The sequence below is a fragment of the Myotis myotis genome, unplaced genomic scaffold (genome assembly GCF_014108235.1).
Source record: "Myotis myotis isolate mMyoMyo1 unplaced genomic scaffold, mMyoMyo1.p scaffold_m19_p_5, whole genome shotgun sequence".
NCBI lineage: Eukaryota > Metazoa > Chordata > Mammalia > Chiroptera > Vespertilionidae > Myotis > Myotis myotis.
In genome coordinates this window covers 29,227,981-29,244,263 of record NW_023416357.1, presented here as the reverse complement: position 1 = coordinate 29,244,263, position 16,283 = coordinate 29,227,981, and the positions used below count along the sequence as shown (strand labels likewise).

Sequence of the window (16,283 nt, the reverse complement as noted above, 5' to 3'; positions counted from 1 at the left end):
CACACTTAGAGCTACCCTCTCTCATCGCGTGCACACACAGGACACTCACATGCACTGAGTTTCCCCTGGGGGTGGGACAGACAGGAGGCCCTTCTACCTAAAGAGCTGCCTCCCCGTAGCTGACCTTCGGGGACTACTGGGCATGGGAGGTAGCTCAGATCTACATCAGCCCTGGAATGGCCGAGGTCCTGTAGTGAGAGCCCAAGGCATGTGCCCCGGGATCGGATGGGGGACCCATTAGCCAATCCTCACCCACATGGAGAGAGACTGCAGTGGAGGGACAGGGCTCCAGCAGCCTTTCAGATTCAGTCAGACCCTGCTTCTGCTTTCGCTGCCAGGCACCCAGGCTCTGCCTGCCCTCCCACATCCCCACCCTCCATACCCAGGGCTGTGGGCACCCACCTATGGGAGTGCCCAGGAGAGACACTGTCTGCACATCCCCTCACACAGGGACAGGCAGGGGTCACCAATGTGGCTGCCAACACTTCTCAACCCCTTGAAGTCAGTTCTCAAAAGGGAAGGTGCAGGAAAGTAGACGATAGATGTTAAAGTGATTAAAGGCGGGTGAGGTCACTGGGGGAAAGGACGCGCTCCAAGCGACTGACGGAGGGCTGTACTCCGTATAAAAGCACAGCCTGCAGGGAGGCTCACTGACCCTGGGCTGCATCACCCGACAGGAGCCCAGCAGAGCACTGCCTTGCTGGGTGCAAGCCGCACCCATACACAACGCTCTGCGCTCCAGGAGCACGAGGTCAGAGGGCGGGAGCTGTCACCGCCAATTCCCAAGGACAAACCCTCGCATCTCCCTCCAGGCCCAGAGGCAGGGCAGACCGCCGGCGGGGGTCGGCTGCTGTCCAAGTCTCCCGGGAGAACGCTGTGGACGCACCGCACCGGCTCACCCGGCGCTGGCCCCGGGGCGGCACTTGGTCATCCCCAAGGGCAGCACCCGGGCAGCTCACCCACCTAAGCCACGGGTCCCCCTCCGGCGACGCTCCGACGCCCGCGCGCCCCCAGGGGAGTCCCCGTCGGGCCGCACCTACCGTAGCGGCTCGGCTCACGTCCGTAGTGCAGAATGGGCAGCGCGTCCACCCGCGGCGACTCCGGGGCAGCTTCGGGGTCGGGGTTCTCCACTCCGCCCCCCGCGGGGGTCACCAGGAAACGCTGGGACATGGTGGCCTCCGGTCCCCGGGCGCGGGGAAGGCTGCGGAACCAGAGCCGGGCCTGTACGGGGGAAGGCAGGTGGGGGCGGAGCGGGGCGGGGGGCGGAGCAGAGGTGGGGGCGGGAGGCAGGGGCGGGGCGGGCAGGGGCAGGGCGGAGGTGGGGGCGGGGCGCAGCCGGCCCGGAGGAGGCCGTCGATGGACTCTGCGGGTTCAGGCTCCCGGGAGGAGCCAGGAGCGTCGCCGGGGGCGGGGGCGGGGCACCGGGTAAAATCTTGACTTGAAGCCAGTCCTGTCCCTTGCGAGCAACACAACCTCGGGGGTCGCGCTGCAAGATCTTGGAGACCCCATCCCATCCCATCCCAGGCGTCAAGGGTCAGCGAGCCAGGGCCTGGTCCAGGAGAGGGACAGGCAATGGGACGCCGGAGAGGTCTGGTTCCGGGAGGCCAGCACCCCCAGCACCTGGACGCCGGCCTGGGACCACTGACCACGCCCACTGAGAGCAGGTACTAATGACCCAGGTGTGTGTGGGGGGGGGGGGGGGCGGGGGACAGGGGGCGTGGGCGTCAGTCCCTGGAGTCTGGGAGAGGTATGCGCAGGAGAGTGGAGAGCAGGGAGGGTGAGGTGAGACTGGGGGTCTGAAGGGGTGGGAACGAATGGACAAGGAAACCTGGGTGAGAATCAGCCACTCTGTTCATGGGCTCCTACAATACCGACACCGCCAGGGCCTCATATTACCATACTGTTGTTGCCACTGCACATTTATTCACTTTGCACTTTACAGTATGCAGCGTGGTTTGCGCATTTACTCATTCAACAAATATTTATTAGTGCCTGGCTATCCCAGGCCCTGTAGCTGACACAAGAAGGCAGAAATCCCTGAAGCATACATTCTAGAGTGGCGGCGGAGGTCAGAGCTCTGATTAAGAAGCAAACAAGAAGAGATCTGGGAGGGGTGAAATTGTGAAAGGGGTGTTCAGAAGGGCCCCAGGAGGAGATGACATCTGAGCAATGACTTACAGGAGGGCAGTGGTCAGCTGTGTGTGGCTTCAATTCACTCACCTTATGGTTTATGATGGCTGCTCCTGGCCCACCTGTCACATTTGAATTCCAGTAGTGGAGAGAGAAAACAGGGGAAGGGCAATTAGCTCTCTTCCCAGGACCCAACCCAGAAGTCGCATACAGCATCTTTGCTTGACCCATTAGCCAGAACTTAGTCTATTAGGGGCGCAACAAACACAAGAGAAAAGATCCAGGGGTCTGGAGGATGAGGACTCCTTCTTGCACCCACCCTCTCATTATGTCCCCCACCTCCGTTCATTGGAAGAGGAGAGGACCAGGGTCCAAGTTCTCACACCTATAGAACACCTGGCCACACCCACCTCCTTCCTGCACAACCTTTTGGGCTCTTTTGGGTGCACAGGAGCCCCTCTTCCCACTTTGCAGATCTCTGCCTATGACAAATGGGCACAGCAGCCCTGCCTCTCAGCTACCCATTATTCAATATTTTCTTTTTTAAAATATTATTGATTTCAGAGAGGAAGGGAGAGGGAGAGAGAGAAACATCAATGATGAGAGAGAATCATTGATCAGCTCCTCCTGCACACCCCACACTGGGGAGTCGAGCTGGCAACCTGGGCATGTGCCTGACCAGAGATTGAACCATGACCTTCTGGCTCATAAGTTGATGTTCAACCACTGAGCCATGCCAGCTGGGCCATTCTTTAATATTTTCTAGGCTGTTCTTGAGCAATGATTTCATTTTATTTTATTTTATTTGCCCAAGATGAACATCTGAATCACTTCAGAAAATTTCCCCCAAATACATTTATGTTTTGATTGAAATGGTGTCCAATCTATATATATAAAAGCCTAAGCAACCAAAGACCAAACAACTGAACGACCAGTCGACCAGTCACTATGATGCGCACTGACCACCAGGGGGCAGACACTCAATGCAGGAACTGCCCGCTGGTGGTCAGTGCACTCCCCCAGCCAACCTCACTCGGCCGGCCAAACTCCTGTGGTCCCTCCCCACAGCTGGCCAGCCCCGATTGGCCCCAATCTCCAGCCAGGTCGAGGGACCCCACCCATGCATGAATTCGTACACCGGACCTCTAGTTTATAAGTAAATTTGCTGAGAATTGACATCCTTATGGTGTTGAATCTTTCATCAGGTCCTGAATGTCTGTTTTATTAAGTTAACTCACACTTTTTGTTACTATTGTAATGGATCTTGCAACTATGCTGATATGTAAGAACAAAAACAAACCATTACTGGCTTTTGTGTATTTCTTTTGCAACCTGCCAGCTCACATAATTCTAAATACTATTATTCAATTGCCTTTTTAAGTTCAACTTGGTATGTTTTGCAAAGGAATCATTTAACATATAAAGAATGATAGCTTTGTCTTTCTTCATTGTTTTTATCTCTTCTGTTTTCTTTTTCCCATTTTTTTCTTGTTTTGGAGTTTTCTAGAAATTCCAAGGCAATATGAAATACCATGCTTGATAGAGCGATGGTCTGAACTGGAATGGGACCAGTCCTATTGTCTTCCCATGAAGCATTGTGCTGGTCAGTGGCCTGGGATGAGTACTCCTGCTCTGCTGCCCTCTTCTTGCTGGCACTAGTGGCCATCATTAGCCATCAGAAGCCAGCAGCCACCTTTAAGGCCCAGAGGCAGCTGTGGACACACCTGACCTGGGAGACCTGGAATGGAGCTGCCGAGGGCAATCCCCACACTCAGCTCTCTTCCACAAGCCTTCTCTGTTTAGGGCCTGCTGTAGGACAGCATATAAGTCCAGCTTTCCCTTCAAAATGCCCAAACCTACTTGGTCCAGCCGTACCCTTGATGAAACAGACTCTCTTCCCACCTCATCTCTCTGTGGCCATTGTAGAAATCCAAAGACATTGGAGTTGCACACAAAACCTTGGCCACACAACCTTGGCCTGGATGAATGGCCCCACATAGGTAGTGGTTGCATCAGCTAACCTGGGAGGTTCTTGGTGAATGCCTCTGTTTACCACAGAACCCTCTACTTGTCCTGGTGGGGGTGGCCTCTGATTTTCGCTATCCATCTGCAAGAGAGAACATTGTGAAATATCTAATTGCTTCTTTAAAATATTCAAACCAGAAAAATGCAGCCTGGTTCATGTGAGCTCTCAGTGTGCCTGTAAAGGGAGATGAGAAGGATGAAGGCTATGAGTACAGAATACCGGGCAGGAGGAAGAAGCTCAGGGATGCCAGAAAAACATGCAGAGGGACAGGAGACATTCATAAGAATGAGTTAGCAATCAGTCCTGCTTTCCCCTTTTCTCCCACGTCATAAATTCTGCTTTTATCTTCACTCTTCCTTCTTTTTCCATCTTTCTTTCCATCATCTTGATCTGACTACTCAGTTTGAAAAACTGGCCATCATTATGTCTCGGTAAATGAAAACACTGAAGATTATATCTTTTCCTTTGAAAACAGCATTGGCCTCCTCTCTTAGGCCAATCTTCTCTGAGTATTTTCTCCATGTCATTGTTTTCTATATAGACTGTAATTATAGTTTTAATCTCTCCCACTTTTTATAGCCTCCACTTTTTACATTATATACATATACATACACACACATATATATCTATATCTATATCTATCTATATCTATCTATCTATCTATCTATCTATCTATCTATCTATCTATCTATCTATAAGCCTAAGCGACCATTATGACCATTCGACCTAACAACCGACTGGTCGCTATGACACACACTGACCACCAGGGGGCAGATGCTCAATGCAGGAGCTGGCCCCTGGTGGTCAGTGAGCTCCCACAGCAAACCTCCCATGGTCCCTCCCCCCTACCTGCCGCCCTGGTTGGCCTGATGTGGACTAGGCTAGGCGGCCCCAATGGACTAGGCTAGGCGACCCCTGATCACGGGCCAGGCCAAGGAACCTCACCCGTGCACGAATTTGTGCGTGAATTAGTGCACCAGGCCTCTAGAGTGTGTGTGTGTGTGTGTGTATACAATTTATTTGTTAACTGAGGTCTAATGTACCAACAGTAGGAGTCACCATCTCTTGAGGGAGCCCATGGGTTCTGGCAAATTTGTGCAGCAGAACACAGAGCACCATTAGCCACCCCTGTCCCCCCAGCACAGCCAAGTTTCTCGCCCTACCTTTGTTTCCAGCATGTCCTATAAGTGGCATCCATCATATAATATGTAGCTTTTTTAGTCTTAGCCTGGAAAAATTTACTTTTATTTTAAGTTTGCTCTTTGTTGTTGGTTTTTTAAAAGATTTTTTAAAATTGGTTTTCAGAGAGGAAGAGAGAGGGAGAGATAGAGAGAGAAACATCGATGTGAGAGCAGAACATGGACCTGCTGTCTCCTGCACGCTCCCTCCCGGGGATTAAGCCGGCAACCCAGGCATATGCCATGACTGGGAATTGAACCAGCAACCTTTTGGTGCACTGGACAATGCCCAACCAACTGAGCCACACCAGTCAGGGCAAGTCAGGAAAAATTTAAAGCTGATGTTAAAAGTGCCTGCCCTGGCTATAGAAAACCTCCTAGGAGCGTCTAACTTCCGGGGCAACACTGGCCAGGCCTCCAGGCTGGAGTGATGGCAAAGTGAAGGCTCTTCAGGCGAAGTCACAGCCTCGGAGTCTTTTTGATGATAGAAGATGGCCAGCAGAGAATACGTGTGTGCTTGTGTATGTGCGTGTGCGTGTATTGGGGTTGAGGTTCTGGGCACCCATGAGGACTCAGCATGCAATCAGCACATCCATGGATGGGTGCAAGCATGTGGGAATAGCAGTCCTCTGTGTCATTTGACCAGGATGCCCCCCCCCCACACACACACACACACATCCCCAATACTCACCTGACCACCCAGCAGTCACTCCTGGGCCCAACTGCTGTTCTGGGCTTGTCCCACTTGACATCTTTAGCCATCCACAGGATCAAAACCAAGGAGGGCCCCTGTGGGCTGCAGTCCATGCGGCCCAGGGGAGCCTCTGTCTGCCTAGCTGCTTCCCCCCTCAGTATGTGCCGGTCAAGAGGCCAACCCTATGACATACCAGGAAGGGCACTGAGACACACGTTAATCAGAACACACAGCTGGCTGATTAGGGCGCTCTGGGTCTCATCAGAAAATGGTAAGCTTTGGGGGCAAGGATAGTAACAACCTGGAGCCTAGAGCCCTCACTTTGGAACCATCTTTGGTGACTCCCCGGGCAGACGACACCCCCTTACACACAAACACATACACAAGTCTAGGACGGCTTGAAGCCTGTGCCAGCATTCTGAACCTGAACCCTGGCCCCATAGTCAGCCATGAGGACAGACGGGGTTACAAGTGTGGTCCAAGGGCTGAGCCATTCAGGCTAATCAGGCCCAGACCCTGCAGCTCCATCCCCAGTTGGGCTGAGCTGTGTGTCACATACCATGTGCCCATGAGCCACTCATGAGGGACAGTGAGGAGGCCTGAGCACTGGGGGTCCATACTGCGGACCGCTGATCTAATGCCCATCCCGCCTGTGGCTCAGCCTCGCCGGCACGTCCCATCTATCCCCACCTGTGTTATTTTGAAGAAAATCCCAGCCATCAGAGGGTTTCACCTGTAAATATTCAGCTTCCCTTTTATTTCGTAAAACCAAGTCTTCCCCCATTAGCTACAATCCTAGACCTTCCTGGGGGCTCAGATCCCTCTTGGGTTTCAAGTGTCACCTCTGTGAGAAATTCAATGTTGCTTGTGAGAGGAGAGGCCACACCTCATTCCAGAGGAGGGCCAGAGGGGAAGGAGGCCCCGGGCCCTCCGGGAGCAGCCTCACACTCGTCCTCTGTTCTTAGGTGTCCTGTGGTTTTTTTGTTTGTTTTTTTGTGTGTGTGTTTTTTTAATATATTTTATTGATTTTTTACAGAGAGGAAGGGAGAGGGATAGAGAGTTAGAAACATCAATGAGAGAGAAGCATCGATCAGCTGCCTCTTGCACACCCCCTATTTAGGATGTGCCCATAACCAAGGCACATGCCCTTGACCAGAATCAAACCTGGGACCCTTGAGTCCGCAGGCCGACGCTCTATCCACTGAGCCAAACCGGTCAGGGCTAGTTGTCCTGTTTAACGCTGCTTCTGGGGACAGCAACAGTGGTGCTGAGTGTGGGGTCCTGGCTGCGGTGTTCCTCCCTCAGAACAGAAAGGCATTTACTCTCACACACTTGGAGGTTTCATTTAGGAAGGAGACAGGCTTCCTTTTCAGCTTGAGGCCACCTGGTTTGCAAGAGCCTCCTCACCTGGCCTCTCACTGCTTCCTGAATTGGTGGAAGACCTGACCCCCCAACGCCCCAGAAGGACAGGCTCAGGGTTGAGTGTTTATGGTAACACTCTTCCCTCAGCAAGAGGGGGGCCCCTCCTGGCTGCAGAACATAAAGCCCCTGCTGGTCAGCCCCCTTCTGCCTCAGCACTTCCCCTTTGGACAAAGGCAGCTGTCCGTGCCCTTGATTCTCCGGGCCCTTCTGGGTCATTTCCTGCTTTGCTCCAGCACCCAGGACAGTGTGCAGTGCCTCTGACTGACATTCATAAACTAATGTAGAATGATGGGTGGATGATGAAGAGATGGTAGATGGATGGTGGATGGAAGGAGGGAGGGATGAATGGTAGATGAAAGAATGCTGGGTGGATGGTGGGTGGATGGATGGATGGGTGGTGGATAGATGACAAATGGATGGATAATAGGTATAGTCGCCACTCAATAAATGTTTCTTAGCTTCTAGAAAGTGTCAAAATTTCTACTGTTTTCCCTGCCTTTTGGGATATTCATTTTAAGCTGAATATTTATTAATAAAATAAACAAAAGACTCATCCCCCTTTCCTGCCCAAGAGATTCAGACAGAGAACCCTGCTTCAGGAAGGAGATCTTAGCGTGTCATTTAGCCTAACTTGAATTAAGTAGGTAAAGAGAGGGCTTCAGACAGGTAGCTAGACAGCCTGTTTCTGAGTCCCCTAGCAAGGCTTTTCCTGCCAGGTGTGTTCTGCTCTTTCTCAACTACCTGTAAATGGCCCATTCTCACTTCTGACATCTAATACCTACCTATTCCCCTCCTTTCTCCTTTGTCCAAAACGTGTTATACACCAATGTTGCTTCGCTGTCTTTGGACTCTTCATGCTCACGGGCATTCCTCCGGCACACGTATTAAAACCTTGATTACCCCCCTTAATCTGTCTCTGTGAATTTGACCATTAGCTCAGCCAGAACTTAGAAAGCAGGAGGGAAAGTATTCACATGTTTTAGCCTCCCACAACTCTGTGGCTCTTGGGCTTCAGTTCTGCATCTCTACCTTGAGTTTTGGGCTGAGGTAAGATAGTGTAACTACCTTGGGGAGGTTAACCTAGAGGAGGAGGGAGCGAGAGAAAGGTCAGGAGCCGGGCACGTGGGAGAGTGGAATGTGGCAGGTTTCATTGGTTGAGATGCCAGGACTGGTCCCAGTGGTGGGCTGGCTGGGATCCACGCGGCTGGCTGGGATCCACTCGGCTGGATGGAAACCAAAGCGAGGGGCGGGGGGAGGCCACACAGGACCACACGAGGGCAGGCTGTGGCAGGTGGAGGGTACCCCCTTTGCCTTTCATCTCCATGGCCATCCCTCCTGTCGTTCTACCCTGCTGGGGAAGCCCGGGCTGGTCCAGGTGCCCACACTCTCAGGAAGGACCCAGCAGGTTCAGAGACTTTGCGCCCATCTCTGTAGCCCCTCCCCCTTCTTGCTGGGTGTAAGTGTGAGCAGGTGATAAGGGTCTGGCCAATGAGCTGTGGGGTAGGTGTGGGGGAAGAGGGTTGGGGAAAGAGAAGCATTGCTGAGAATGGTTTCTGCAGAGCCAGGGGAGGAGGTTCCAGGCACAGTGGCCGTTCTCCCCTCAGGCCTGTGGCAGAGGCGAGGGGACCCCTGTACCTGGGTATGAGGTCTGCCTGCTGTACCCTATGGCCAGTGCCGGGTTAGGTGGCCCTGGTCCTTGTCTGGGCTCATTGGTGTCTGGTGCTGTGGTGGGTCTAGTTAGCCTCAAACAGGACTGTCCTGGTTCTGAGGTCAATCTCAGGGGGTCGCAGAATACTCACAAACCCCCAGGGAAGACCCTCTGCCTCTGCCGACCGGAGGCCACAGTCCCAACCCTGGCCATGTTGCTTCTATGTCATTGGGACAGCCCTTGACCAAGAACCCCTCCTTTCGGCGAGACCTGCTCCACTTTGGACGTGTAAACATGGAAACTTGGGCCACCCGACCCGCTGTCTCACTCATCACAGTGACACGATCCCTGGGGCTCCTCTGGCCCCTCCCTCCCCTGGGAGGTCGGGTTTCCAGGGCTGGGCATCTCAGCCTGCTCTAGCAAGGGGTGCTGAGGTGATCCTGGCCCCGAGCCACCAAAAGATGCCTCCCATGGTTTGCTGGGCACGTAGTATATGGAAGCCTGTGGCCCTCAAGCCTCTCTAAGTCAGTGGTTCTCAACCTTGGCTCCACATTAGAATCCCCTGGGAATCTTTTTAAAATCCTGATTTCTGGGCCTCATCCTCCGGAAATTCTGTTTCTTTGTTACTAATGTTGTGGCCCCACCCCATAACAAAGAAACAGAGGATGAGGCCCAGAAATCAGGATTTTAAAAAGATTCCCAGGTGATTCTAATGTGCAGCCAAGGTTGAGAACCACTGCTCTAAGTGTTGCAAACCCCAGTGAGCTCTGCCTCCCGTACTGAATGGCTTGGGCACTGCCCACAGGTGCACAGTCTGAATCCCCAAGGCTTCTCACGTAGCAGCCGGCCTGCTCTCTGAGAAGGTCTAAGAATATATTCAGTACATGCAATCTACTTCCCACTGATACCATTGTAATGAACCCAGTTATTAATTAACAGGAAAGGGGCAAAGGGAAGGCCAGATAATAGAGGCAGGCCATTTATGCAGCTTTGCCAGAAAGCTGCAATTTAAATGATGTTTTAAAATGTTTTTATTGACATTAGAGAGAGAGGAAGGGAGAGGAAGAGATAGAAATATCGATAAGAGAGAAATACCGATCAGCTTCCTCCCACATGTCTCTAATGGGGATTGAGCTCACATCCCGGGCGTGTGCCCGGACCGGGAATTGAACTGGCAACCTCTTGATGCATGGGTTGACACTCAACCATTGAGCCACACTGGCTGGGCCAGAAAGCTGCAATTTAGATGCATACCCAGTAAAGTCTGAGTGAAATAGAGAAGGTACTTACCTATCAGTCACACCTGGGAATAGATCATCGGCCAGAGGCGGTGTGGCCACTACAAGTGCAGGAAGATTTAAGATACTTGAGTTCCTAAACAAAGGAGTTCTCTCTCTTGCCTCTTGCTCTCACTTGACTGCTGGCCTTCGGACTCTCACGCTTTGCATTCCCACACTTGGCTCACGGCCATGTGGACCCCCCGCACAATAGACTAATAGGCTGCAGCTAGGCTGATGCTACAGCAGACCCAGCTCCACCATGGAACGGAAAGTCTGGACACTGGCTTTGCTTCTAGCTCTGCTGGGAAATGGGACTTTGCAAACCCAGAGATGTAATTCCACACAAATAAAAATCACTCATCCTTCCTGCAAGCTCAGAAAATTATTTTTCTTGAGATATTGTAAGGATCCGACCCCAGGCACCCAGTGGGGAAGGGGATCCCCCACTTCCACTAGTGGACACCCCCCTTCCACACTATCACTCATTCATCCACCCATCCATCCATCCATCTACCCATCCACCACCACCATCCATCCATCCACCCTCCATTATCCATAAATTTATCTATCCATTCATCCATCACTCATCCATGCATCCACACACCACCCATCCATCACCCACTCGCCATCCATCTGTCATCCCTCCGCCATCATCCATATCTATCCGTCGTCCATCCATGATATAGGGACGTGCAGAGAATGAGCTTGCTGAGCAGGGCTGGGGACACAAATGGGAGCCCCCTGTGGTGGCTCTCCGGAGGTACCTGCTATCAGGAGGAAGGTGAGAGGAGCCAAGGGCATGTGTAAGGACCCCAGGAAAGGGCAAAGTCATGTGGTGGGCAGTACAGTGGGGGACGGAGCATAGGCCCCACAGTGGGGGCCACGCTGCCCATCAAGTCAAAGATGAGCATTCAGATCAGCTAAGAAAAGGGGCAGCAGGTGTTCATGCAGAGAGGCCGAGGCACAGGGGTCCCAACACCTCTGCCCCAGGCCTGAGGGGAAAACTGCCACTGTCCCTGGAACCTCCGGGCAGGCCCCCTGCCTGGAGGTCCTTCTGCCACTGGGTCAGATGGACAGGTGGGACCCGGGACCCCAGGGACTCTGGTGTGAGTGGTCAGGATTTACAGCTCTCCCCTTGGTGGGCCCCCACCCTGAATACCTGTGTGCCCCCTCCCCGCCTTCTGCTCTGAGGTCTCCATGAACAGCGGGTGCAAGTCCCTTCTGGGCTCAGCGCTCTGCTCATCTCTAAAAAGCAGCTGCACCCCAACCCACAACACCCCCTTTCCCCTCCTCCCCCGCATCTTGCTGACATCCCTGAGCAAGGGCCCATTTCATGCTCTGCTGACCCCAGGAGGAAACAGGCGCAGAGAGACGGAGCGACCTGCCCAGGGCCCCCTGGAGGGGTGAACCGGGGTGACCCAGGGCAAACCGAGATGAGCAGGGGTGCGCCAGGGTGCTGAGCCGCCCCATGTTTGCAAGGTCTCGCAGCCCATGGAGGCACCCCGGAGTGTGCAGCCCAGCCCGGGGGTGCCCCCTGCTGGCCACCGCGCGCACAACCAGGCCGGGCCAGGGCTGCGGAGTGGGCGTGGCTTGAGATACCCTCATCGGTCCCCACAACGAATGTGGGTCATGGCGGCCACTTCGGCGCTCAGCGAGGTTCTCCTAAGCTGTGGCGCCGTCACCCACGGCAGTGATGGCGGGTGGGCGTCAAGGAGCACTCCTGCCACACTGCGCAGGCGCTGAGATGCACACCTGCCCCGGTAAGGTGCACACCTGTCGGTGCTGACACCTCCCACCATCCACGGGAGTGGGGGTAGGTACGTGTTAGGGCCTGTGGGTCGCGCCCCTTTGGGGGTCGAACGACCCTTTCACAGGGGTCGCCTAAGACCATCGGAAAACACATATATAATTACATATTGTTTTTGTGATTAATCATTATGCTTTAATTATGTTCAATTTGTAACAATGAAAATACATCCTGCATATCAGATATTTTCATTACGATTCCTAACAGTAGCAAAATTACAGTTATGAAGTAGCAACGAAACTAATTTTATGGCTGGGGGTCACCACAACATGAGGAACTGTATTAAAGGGTTGCGGCATTAGGAAGGTTGAGAACCACTGTGTTAGGCAGTATTTTTTCTTTCTCCGCCGCATATGAAATGATGGTGAGCCTGCGGTCTACACCATCTTAGGTCTATGAGGCGGGCAGGCCCAGGGAGCACCGAATACTGTGATTATCCCCTTTAACCAAGAGGACCTGCTGAGGACGCAGGGCCTGCAGGCTCTCCCACCAGCCTCACCGCTCCCGGGTGTGGGGGAGGAGGGGCGAAGATCCAGACTCAGGGCAGAAAGGGAGCCGCTGAATGGTCTGCGCAGCACCACTCACAAAGGTCAGCAAAGGTCTTGGCCCAGTACCTGAGTCCTGGGCTTGTAGACCCTTGGCGCTCCCGGGAGCTGGCAATGGTGCCTCTCAGGCCCAAGGCCATGGGCAGGGGTGATGGAGGGAGGAGACCTTCCTTCTGCCCTAATGTCAGCCCAACAGGAATGAGTTAATGCTCTTGATCCTGACCATTTCACGAGGGGAAGCAACTCCCTCTAGTGGTATAGAGGGCTGCTATCTGTGCACCCTGCCTCTCCCACTCCCCGCATCTTCCCCCCACAGTGAGGAAGAGGTGGGGACAGCAGAACCTCAGGCAGGGAGCCCCCAGCCCAGAACCTCCCCTGGTTGTCTGCTGCAGCAGGAGCTTTAAAAAGAGCCCACATTGGCCATCCACCCGGAGGAGCATGAACTATGAGCACACAGCATTATTTATAGAACAAAAACTGGCAGCGGCCCCTCCTCCCCTCAGAGGCAAGGCTCAGGTGAGTGAAGGAACAATCAGACACCAGGTGCACGTGACCCTTAAACAGCAGGTACATGAGGAGTGTTCACTGGTATGGGAAAATGTTCATTATAGGAGTTCGGGGGAGGATGGGGAGAGGGGGGGACAGACGGTAAAGCCAGAGTACAGCACAATCCCTATTTTGACAAATAAATAAAGCACTTTGCCTGACACAAGACAGGCGATAGGAACTCAGCCACCACCTTGCTGTCCAGGGTCGCAGGACTGAGCCAGCCTGTCCTCCCAGGAGGTCCCACAGGGCGAGGGGAAGCGAGGGAGGCAGAATGTATGCTGATGGCCTAACAGAGACCCTCTGCCAAAATGTGGGCTGAGGCGATGGTCCAGAGGTGGGGTCCCAAGATGCCAGCAGCAGTCAGAAGCTCACAGGAACCAGAGTGGTTCACGCCACTCAGGACCACCTCACACTGCTGCACAGCCTCCTCTCTGTGTCTGTCTCGGCCTCTGTGCTGGTGATGCCTGCCTGACTCCTGCGTGACCGCTACACGTGATCCGAAAGGTGATTGCCCCACGTGAGCCCACGTGAACCCACGTGACTGATACGTGAGGAGGACTCATGGAGCAGCCACGAACAAGGCCTGTTATGCAGGGGGTGGTGCTTGGGATTAAAGGGACCAGCTGTGCATCCTCAGCTGTTAAAAAGCAGGTGGCTCTTAGCACCTGGCAGGCTGCGCAGGGCAATGTTAGTATTCGCCGGTGACAACGGCTTATGGAAATGTCCGTCTGGAAAGCAAACTCCTCCTCAGTCTTCCTCTGGGGACTGACCCCTCCTTTGGGGCCCCCTTCTTTTCTCTGGTCACCCATCCAAAGCGGCCCCCTGTTCTGGTCATCTCAACTCCCAGCCAGGGTGATTGGCCGGAGAGGAGGGGGGTGCTGGTGACCACACTAAAATGGCAGCATCCTCCTGGGGTCTCCAGCTGGCAGAGGCCCAGCCTTTCCTGGGGTCTGCGTTGGGGGGTTTCTACCCCCAGGGTCTTCTCTGTGTCTCCCTCCACCCCGCCACCCCCCACTCTACTCTGTTCCTGCTGTGGAGGTGGCAGCCCCTCTTTGGCCCCATGCTCTGTGACTGTCCCTTTAAAAAATTTTTTTAAAAATTGATTTCAGAGAGGAATGGAGGAGAGAGAGATAGAAACATCAATGATGAGAAAGAACCATTAATCGACCACCTCCTGCATGCTCCCCCCCGGGATGGAGCCCACAACTCAGGTATATGCCCTGACCGGGAACCGAACCATGACCAACCTGCTTCCTAGGTCGACACTCAGCCACTGAGCTGCACCGGCTGGGCTGTGACAGCCTCTTGGTGGATGCTGCCCAGAACCCAGTGGCAGAGTCTCTGGGAAATGAGGTCCCCGAGTCCCTGAGTAAAGAGCTCAGAAGAGGGAAAGTGCCAGCAGAACACCCTGGGTGCTCCATCCTTGGACCTCTATGAACACCTTCCCAATTTAACCATCAGAGCTGATGCTTCAGCAACACAGTGCACCCCCCACCCCCACCCATGCAAGCGGGAACACCCTCTTATCTCTGTCTGGGTGTCCAAAGTCCTGCCATCTATCGATCGCCTCACCCGTCCCAGGCACGTGCCTTGGATTAAAGATTCTACTATAAGATTAGCAACACCAACACATTTATGTGCAATGTGAGGGAGACAGGGCTGGGAGGAAGTGACCATTGAACAGAGATCCCCAGCATGACGACAGGGAAATCTGCATGACGCACCCCTACTTCAGCGGGCACCTGCCTGGGGTTTGCTTAGCCTGTCCTTCCTCCACTCTTGGTCACCGTGTTCTGATTGTATCAGAGCTCAGCAGCGCAGAGCCCTGACTTGACAGGTGACCCATCCATCACATCTGAATGGTCTCAGTCATTGGGGTCCTGCCTGCATTGGCTGCTGAAACTTTCTCCTCACATCCCCTCTGGATGTGCTAAGAGGCACCTTGGAGAATGCCTGTATTGTAGACATACTCCTTGCTGTGACTGAGTTGTGTCCCCGCTAATTCATATTGAGGCCCTGACCTCTGGTGTGGCTATATTTACAGATGGCGCCTGTAAGGTGGTATTTAGGGTTAAATGAGGTCACAAGGGTGGGGCCCTGATCTGATCTGATTGGTCTCCTTAGAGGAAGGGATTACCTATCAGTCTCCAGAACTGTGAGGACAAATGTCTGTTTTCTTTAAAAGTATTTTTTTTTATTGATTTCAGAGAGGAAGGGAGAAGGAGAGATAGAAACATCAATGATGAGACAGAATCATTGATCAGCTGCCTCCTGTACACCCTCTACTGGGGATCGAGCCCACAACCCAGGCATGTGTCCTTCATCAGAATCGAACCTGGAACCCTTCAGTCCACAAGTAGACACTCTATCTACTGAGCCAAACCTAGGGCGAAAATGTCTGTTTTTTAAGTCACCCATGTTCACGGTGCAGCCTGGCAGTCCCCTCACCCCCTGTGTCCTTGGAGTGATGGCTCCAGCCAGCTGCTGGGTGGGTGGAGGCAGAGCAGCCGAGAGGTCCCCTGCATGCCAGGGACCCGCTGGTGTCCCTGTAGGGAGTTCTCTCCCGGAGCTGCAGGGATGGGCACTTTGCAGTGGGCACTAGGAGCAGCGGTCAGAGCCTTGACACTCTGTTCCTGCTGCCCCATGGCACCTGGAGACAGGTCCCCACGCCTTCACTGGACTTTCCTTTCCATCACTGGACTTGCCAGTTTTATTACAGACCCCCTTTCATCCACACCAGGCTGCCTCTTTGAAGATTCCTCAGGACTCCGTGTGGCTCAGAGCAGAGTCTTCCTTGAGAAGCCTCCCTTCCCAGGAAGAAATTGCTTGACCTTCTCAGCCCCCTGCCTCAACGGGTCCCCCAGCTGGGACAAACTGCAGGGCCTCCTGGGGCCCACCCCTGGACACACCCCCTGCTGACTTTGGGCCTGGAGGCAGCTTCTTTGCCAAGGGAACTGGTGTCCTCTCAGCACTCACATGAGCGGGGGTGGGGGTCTGGGGGGGG

At 53.8% G+C, this 16,283-nt stretch overlaps 1 protein-coding gene across 3 annotated transcripts in view; it reads right to left on the bottom strand.

The window, feature by feature from the left end:
- SLC12A7 (solute carrier family 12 member 7) overlaps positions 1-1,246 on the bottom strand; it is an 83,005-nt gene extending 81,759 nt beyond the window's left edge. For 2 of the 3 annotated variants that reach the window (XM_036308369.1, XM_036308373.1), the window contains exon 1: positions 1,041-1,246. In XM_036308369.1, the coding sequence (XP_036164262.1) occupies positions 1,041-1,170 (130 nt within the window). In that variant the 5' untranslated portion in view covers positions 1,171-1,246. The remainder of the gene's footprint in view (positions 1-1,040) is intronic. The other variant, XM_036308371.1, reaches the window with a different exon arrangement.
- Between the last annotated feature and the right edge of the window lie 15,037 nt (positions 1,247-16,283).